Here is a 7,358-nt window from a genome sequence, read left to right as displayed (position 1 = left end):
CTGGTGCCTTTGTTCTTCTATCTTGCCATCGGCGTCGGCCTCAGCTACCTCGCCCTCTGCTGGTCCACCACCAGCATAGGCTTCGTGCGTTCCTCACTTCTCGCCCAACTATGAGACGCTACTGACAAACACAGGGCATAACCCGTGCGTACCGCAAGGAATACTTTGCCAACATGCTATCCAAATCCGCCTCCTTCTTCGATGCAGAAGCAAATTCGGCTGGCGCCCTCACCGCTAGGCTCGCCACGGACCCAACACAGCTCCAGCAGCTCCTGGGCACCAACATGGCATTTGCTCTTGTATCCGTCTTCAACGTTGTGGGCTGTGTCGTCGTCGGCCTTGTCTTTGGTTGGAAGCTTACCATTGTGGCGCTGTGCACCTCAACACCCCTCATCGTCGCGGCTATGTACTACCGCGTGCGACACGAGATGGGGTTCGAGGCGATGAACAACGCCGTCTTCGCCGAGAGCGCCAAATTCGCGTCGGAGAGCATCGCTGCCACGAGGACGGTGTCCAGTCTGACGATGGAGGCTGGCATCTGTGGACGGTACGAGAACCTGTTGCGCGACCATATTGGTGCCGCGTTTCGCAAGTCAGTCTTCTCGGTGATGCTGTTCTCCTTCAGTGACAGCATCTCTCTCCTGTGCATGGCATTTGTGCTCTGGTAAGGCTTTCATCGGACTACAAAACGAAACATCGAGCTAACTGTGCTAGGTACGGAGGTCATCTGCTTGCCCGACATGAATATTCGCCTTTCCAGTACAGTGAGTCCACTGCAGACAACGTACTCCACCGTTTTTGGAAGCTGACAAGGCTAGTGATCGTTTATATCGCAGTAGTTCAAGGTGGCATGAGTGCCGGACAGTGGCTGAGCTATGGTCCAAGTAAGATAGTAACATGACGTGTTCACCTCATCTTCTAACGGCGACAGATATTGCGAACGCAACCGCTGCAGCTGACCGGATCCTGGCGATGCGAGAACACGATGAAGACGATGTGGATGCAGATAGCGTGGGCTCAAGACAGTTGCACGATGTCCCAGATGAAAAGGAGTTTCATGTTGAGTTCAAGAACGTCTGGATCAACTACCCGACACGGCCGGGGCCAGTGTTGAAGGGATTGAGCCTCCAGGTGAGTGCTCTTTCAGATTGTTCCTCCCACCAACAAAAATGACGTCAACCTCCAAATCAGAGGGGACAATTTGCCGCCATCGTTGGTCCATCAGGTATGCTCTTACTTCCAAGGCTCCCTCAACGCTTGCAAAAAATCACACAAAACAGGCTCTGGCAAGACCACAATCATCTCCCTTCTCGAGCGATTCTATTCTGTTGAGACAGGCACGATTGCTATCAACGCCCAAAACATCCTCGATCTCGACCTCCACACCCATCGATCAAACCTCTCTCTCGTCTCCCAGGAACCCAACATCTTCAGCGGTAGTCTTCGCGCCAACATCCTCCTTGGCGTGCCCAACGAGCCCTCCGTTACGGATGCAGACCTCCACCGCGCTGCCCGCGACGCAGGACTTCATGATTTCATCGCCTCCCTGCCCGAGGGCTACGAGACGCCTGTCGGCGCCGCGGGCGTCGCTCTCTCAGGAGGCCAAAAACAGCGCGTATCCATCGCCCGAGCGCTCATCAGGCGGCCGGAGCTTCTTCTCCTCGATGAAGCGACGAGCAGCCTCGATAGTGAGACCGAGAGGGAGGTACAGGCCGTCTTTGATGCGGCAAAGGGCCAGAGGACCATGATCACGGTTGCGCACAGGCTTGCTACCGTGCAGAATGCGGATATCATCTTCGTCATGGCCGACGGACAAATCACCGAGAAGGGAGACCATGCAGCACTCATTGCGAAGAGAGGGATGTATTTCCAGATGGTAAGTCCTACTTGGCAAGTTGCTCCCGATCATTTACTTACGTCGCAGTGTCAATCGCAAGCGTTAGACAGGTAAATCAACGAAGGCGGAGGATGTACGCCGCCCCAGATGAGATACCGGAAACGGGTTGTAGTTTGTAGTTAGATAGCCTCCAAGATATTTTTCTTCTTTCGGTTCGTCCCGTAGTTCCGCAATGACAGCGGATTCTGATCGTGAATCTAACGGCTTTTTGTCTTTCTTTGATGACTCGTTGGATTCACAGGTGCCGTGCCGTCCCCCAATGCCGCCTCATCGTCACACGAGACGGACCTCTTATCTTATCGCAATATCCACCCGCCCCAAGGCGCCAACGTCAATCGCAGCCCGCGATCGAGCAGAGCATGAAACCGTCATCGGCCCCCTCCTTCACCGAAAGACCATGGGCCGGATCACGACATGAAGCTCCTCGCCCGCACATTGCTACCCCTCCTCCGCCCACACAATGGCTCTCCGCTCCGATGGCTCGGCCACGGCGCCGTGCGCAGCCAAGCCCTGAGCACCACCCTTTGGAATCAGAAAGAACAGATGCCCCAGCGCCCCAAACCCCCGCCGGACAGCGACATCGAGGAGTCCTACCTCAAAGGCAGCGGGCCCGGCGGCCAAAAGATCGTACGGTCCCCCAACCTCAAGAAAACTACCCCCACCACCATGCATCCGCTGACGAAACCCCTCCCCCCTTGTTGCAGAACAAGACGAACTCCGCAGTCCAGCTCAAGCACATACCGACCGGCATCGTCATCAAGTCCCAGGCCACGCGCTCGCGCTCTCAGAATCGGAAGATTGCCCGCCAACTCCTCGCCGAGAGGCTCGACGACCTAGAGAACGGCGATCAGAGCCGCAATGCCATTGTCGCTGAAGCGAAGCGCAAGAAAGCGGCGAGTGCAGCCAAGAAGAGCAAGAGAAAGTACAGGAAGCTTGAGGATGCTGGGCGGCACGACGGCCAGCCTGGCGACGACATCACGGCGACAGTGGCACCAGAGACTGACACGGGCCGAGTTCAGGTGCCAACAAACCTCGAAAAGACCAACCCTACAGATGGGAAACCAAGCATTATAAACCCAATATGATACACCATGTACAACGGCACCACATCACAAATAGACATCAAAATGAAATAGAACCTTGATCCTATTCCTGAAGGATTTCTATGACTCGATTCATGAACCATGGCCACGTAGGCTGGTAGGTCCTCGCAAGTAAAGAAGGGCTGAAAGCAAAGTGTATTGGATGATCAACCTCGATTGACGAGTTCCACCCCTAACCGTGCGCGCACACCCTGCTACTGAACAAAGACCATATCGCCTGTGAGAAACGTCGACCCCAATTTCTTGACCATGTCAAAAACTTTTCGTAGATACGAGACTCGGACTGCGTGCCATCCCACCGGGACAGACTCTGCATCGGTCGCGACCTTCGTGGACTCGGCGTGGTTTTGCGGTGAGGGAGGGAGGAGGAATTGGGACGCGAAGCGCTGCACACTGAGGGTCAGAGACGACAGGTTGTTGGGCGGGTCATCTACAAACATACCTTAGAAGCACTTGCGGTGGACAATGGAGGGACCGCTCTCGTCGTACTCCTGCTTGGAGATCCACATCTGCTGGAAGGTGGACAGGGACGCGAGAATGGAACCACCGATCCAGACGGAGTACTTGCGCTCGGGAGGAGCAATGATCTTGACCTTCATGGAAGAAGGAGCAAGAGCAGTAATCTCCTTCTGCATACGGTCGGAGAGACCGGGGTACATGGTGGTACCGCCAGACTAGAGAGGATCGATCAGCATTGGCACACCAGAAAGTTGTGACTCAGGCAAAGCTTACCATGACGATGTTGCCGTACAGGTCCTTACGGACATCGACGTCGCACTTCATGATGGAGTTGAAGGTGGTGACGTGGATACCGCCGGACTCGAGGCCGAGAACGGAGGGCTGGAAGAGGGCCTCGGGGGCGCGGAAGCGCTCGTTGCCGATGGTGATGACCTGACCGTCAGGAAGCTCGTAAGACTTCTCCAGGCTGGAGCTCTGGGCGGCGGTCTGGATCTCCTGCTCGAAGTCGAGGGCAACGTAGCAGAGCTTCTCCTTGATGTCACGAACGATTTCACGCTCGGCAGTGGTGGAGAAAGTGTAGCCACGCTCAGCCAGGATCTTCATGAGGTAGTCGGTCAAGTCGCGACCAGCCATGTCGACACGGGCAATGGCGTGGGGCAGGGCGAAACCCTCGTAGATGGGGACAACGTGGGTGACACCGTCACCAGAGTCAAGCACGATACCAGTGGTACGACCGGAGGCGTACAGGGACAGGACGGCCTGGATGGAGACGTAGAAGGCGGGGGCGTTGAAGGTCTCGAAGACGATCTGGGTCATCTTCTCACGGTTGGACTTGGGGTTGATGGGGGCCTCCGTCAGCAGGACGGGGTGCTCCTCGGGAGCGACACGGAGCTCGTTGTAGAAGGTGTGGTGCCAAATCTTCTCCATGTCGTCCCAGTTGGTGACGACACCGTGCTCGATGGGGTAGCGGAGGGTAAGGATACCACGCTTGGACTGTGCCTCATCACCGACGTAGGAGTCCTTCTGGCCCATACCAATCATGATACCATGGTGACGGGGGCGACCGACAATGGAAGCTTGAAATGGTCAGTATTGAAGATCATGACGAGCTTTGCCCGCGGCACCCAAAGTTGCGGTCTAGGGAATTGGGGTAGGGCAACTTACGGAAGACAGCACGGGGCGCATCGTCACCGGCGAAACCGGCCTTGCACATACCCGAACTACAGTCAAGTCAGCTCCATGTTTCTTTTCTTGCCTCTGCTTATCATGGCGCTCCATGTGTTGAGACATTGTGCCAGTATATGGATATCGAGTGATGAAGGATCGCGGCGGGTCCCTCATCAAAGGCGGAGAAGCCGGCGACAGCGGCGGGCGAAAAAGGGGGGGGATTAGACGAACCCATTGTCAATGACGAGGGCAGCAACTTCTTCTGTAACGGGAAGATGTTGTTAGCAATGTTCATTGCCTGAGCATCAAGTCCCTCAGAGATGATATGGGCAACATCTCGATGGGACAAGCTTTGGGGCATCATAACGGATAACCTACCCTCCATTGTGAATTATGTAGCGGTGGGGAGAGGAATTGAGGTGGTCAAATGATAGCTGGAAGAGATGAAATTAGCTCGCGCGATTCACGGATCGTAAAAGCGAGATGGTATTCGACAGCGTCTGAAGCTGGTGGTGAGGAGTCGGAGGGGTGGGAGGTGGTCGATGGGAAGTGATGTTAAAGTGGGAAGGTTGGTATATGGGGACGCACCTGTGCTTGTTGGCAAGTTGGGTTGGGCGGAGGGGAAAAGGGAAAGTGCGAGAGCGAGGTGCGAAGTGGAAGTGGAAGGTACAAGGTGTCGCTGCTTCTGAGGAGGTGCGGTCAGGGTGGAGAACCGTCCGGGGGGGGCGATGCCAGCGTGGATGTGAGATGGTCCTTGGGAAACCTGACTTGTGGGCGGGCAATTGCTGGTGATCGGGAACGCTCGCTGCTTTTACATGTTTGTGGCTGACGGCCGATGCCTGGGTACGTATCGCTCACCTTTTGGTGGGTTTGGAGCGCAGGTGAGGTGGGTGACGAGGAATCTAGAGGCTGGCCCTGGCCTGCGGGTGCTTTGGGGGGGCACATGGGGGGCACAGCTCTCGAGGTGGCTGGGCGGCGGACAGGCAGCACGTTTTGAGCCTGACAGGCATGTTCTGATGCAGGTGCTTCGCGGCCCGCGGCCCATCAAACCCAGAAGGACCCCGAAGTTGAGGTCGAGAACATCAAACATCGTGATCACGGGATCAGGCACCAAGAGTGGTTGCCAAGCATCTGGAGCCACTGCCCATACACACGATGGTCAACCCTACTCAAGGCACCACAGAATGACCTGCTTACGGTGTTCGCTACATCACTATGCATGTCGTCACGCACCAAGTCAGCCAGCCCTATCTTATGTGCAGGCGTCATGCTACCCAATGAGTATCCGCGCATCTGAAGCTTCATCACCCTCTCACCACGACATCAGCAGGGTCGGAAAATCGACTTGCAGCATCATCACTTCGGCTTCACCCAAGAAACCCCTCAACGGCGCAAAAGCGCAGAGAGTGGCATAAGCATCGAAAGCACAAACCCACCCCGGCTGCCCCGGACTTTGCCCCCGTGCCTACGATCTACGTGGTTGACTCGTACACCACTGTGTTGGCATGGCAAAGTCGACACGCGTACTGGCAACACTTGTGGAAAGGAAACCCTTTCATCAACCCGAGTAATGACGCCACCCGGGAGCATTCCCTAATCACGAGTATCCGACCGCCTATTGTTCAACGTTGTTTCACGCTGCGCTCTCAAACGCGCCTCGCCAAGACACCCTACTCATGGTCTTTCGGGCTTTAATGGATGCCTATAGCTGCCGCGCGAGTGGGTTGCGTATGCAGGGCAGGCTTCCGTTAAATGACCCGCGGCCGACTAACTATGCTAAACATATCCATCTGCAGACGGAGCAAGGCTTCAAGCTCGCTGCCCCGGCTTGTTGCCTTCTTGAGGCACCTGGTGTCTGGGAGCCAACTCGATGGATCTGTTTGTGTCGGTGTGTAAAGGGTTACTAAGAGAGAATTGTAGCCCCTGCTCCTCAACAGATTTTACCCCTCGTCTGTGGCGGAGCTGAGAATCCAAGAGCACGGCACCAGCCTGGGGAAGATATGATGTTCAAACCTTCAATTGACTTGTTACATGTGCCACAAGAATGTACAGATCGTAGGAGGCTTTCAACTTTGGGAATGACACCAACCGCGCTGCATCAGGGATCATGTCGAGCTTCAAGGGGGTGGGCGTCCAATCTCCTCTAAAGCGGCAATGAGGGGCAACTCATCTCATGGTGGGGCAGCTGGGAATCCTGGATTCTTCACCAACCACCCACGAGACCGCTGCCCGACCACCGGAGGATGACCTTGACCTAGCTGCGAACCTTTTGTGCAGTACATCGTGGTCTCTTCGGTCGTCACAAGTTCCCTATGCACTCTGGGAAGACAAGCTGATTCGCAACCTCCGCAGTTTCTGAAAGTCATGTTGAACGGACGGTTTACAAGTGGGAATATGACATGGTCAGAGCTTCTTGGACCTTGGGCCGCCGTTCCGCCAGGACCAGGGCTTTCACGTGAGATCTGCGCTAGTCTCTTTCTGTCTAGAAGCCTTCTTGAAGATTCCAGAACGGGCAGGATCCCGGCAGGCTCAAGTCATGGTGATGAGGAGGCCGAAGAAAAAAAGCAAAATCATTTGAATGGCAGCGAGTGAAGTCGACTTTTGCGTAGAACACCTCAACTCGAAACTCCATCAAGATCAGAAGACCTGACTTCATCATAACAAGACTTGTTCAGAGCAAAACTCTCAGAACGTAGTCAGAGTTTATTTTTCCTCCGTCTTATTCGTTGAGA

The 7,358-nt window shown here is 55.3% G+C and overlaps 3 protein-coding genes across 3 annotated transcripts in view; 2 read left to right on the top strand and 1 right to left on the bottom strand.

The window, feature by feature from the left end:
* Window positions 1-1,951, top strand: part of VDBG_00160 (ATP-binding cassette sub-family B member 5) — a gene marked incomplete at both ends in the record, with an annotated part of 4,916 nt that extends 2,965 nt beyond the window's left edge. Inside the window, 6 exons of the mRNA XM_003008433.1 lie at window positions 135-664; window positions 715-764; window positions 819-884; window positions 932-1,131; window positions 1,192-1,225; window positions 1,281-1,951. Coding sequence (XP_003008479.1) covers window positions 135-664; window positions 715-764; window positions 819-884; window positions 932-1,131; window positions 1,192-1,225; window positions 1,281-1,951 — 1,551 coding nt within the window. The remainder of the gene's footprint in view (window positions 1-134; window positions 665-714; window positions 765-818; window positions 885-931; window positions 1,132-1,191; window positions 1,226-1,280) is intronic.
* A 422-nt stretch (window positions 1,952-2,373) lies between these two features.
* VDBG_00159 (peptidyl-tRNA hydrolase domain-containing protein) lies at window positions 2,374-2,982 on the top strand (the record flags this gene model as incomplete). The annotated part of the gene is made up of 1 exon (XM_003008432.1): window positions 2,374-2,982. One exon carries the CDS (start codon window positions 2,374-2,376, stop codon window positions 2,980-2,982), a length of 609 nt encoding a protein of 202 aa, XP_003008478.1.
* Window positions 2,983-3,009: 27 nt separating this feature from the next.
* VDBG_00158 (actin) lies at window positions 3,010-5,188 on the bottom strand (the record flags this gene model as incomplete). Its single annotated transcript, XM_003008431.1, has 6 exons — window positions 3,010-3,386; window positions 3,443-3,674; window positions 3,733-4,535; window positions 4,624-4,679; window positions 4,858-4,888; window positions 5,005-5,188. The coding sequence occupies 5 exons, from the start codon at window positions 5,009-5,011 to the stop codon at window positions 3,444-3,446; spliced, it is 1,128 nt and encodes a 375-aa protein (XP_003008477.1).
* Window positions 5,189-7,358: the final 2,170 nt, after the last annotated feature.

The sequence above is a fragment of the Verticillium alfalfae genome, genomic scaffold (assembly GCF_000150825.1).
Source record: "Verticillium alfalfae VaMs.102 supercont1.1 genomic scaffold, whole genome shotgun sequence".
NCBI lineage: Eukaryota > Fungi > Ascomycota > Sordariomycetes > Glomerellales > Plectosphaerellaceae > Verticillium > Verticillium alfalfae.
Note: the sequence above shows the minus strand (reverse complement) of the source record. Positions and strands in the feature narration are given on the sequence as shown.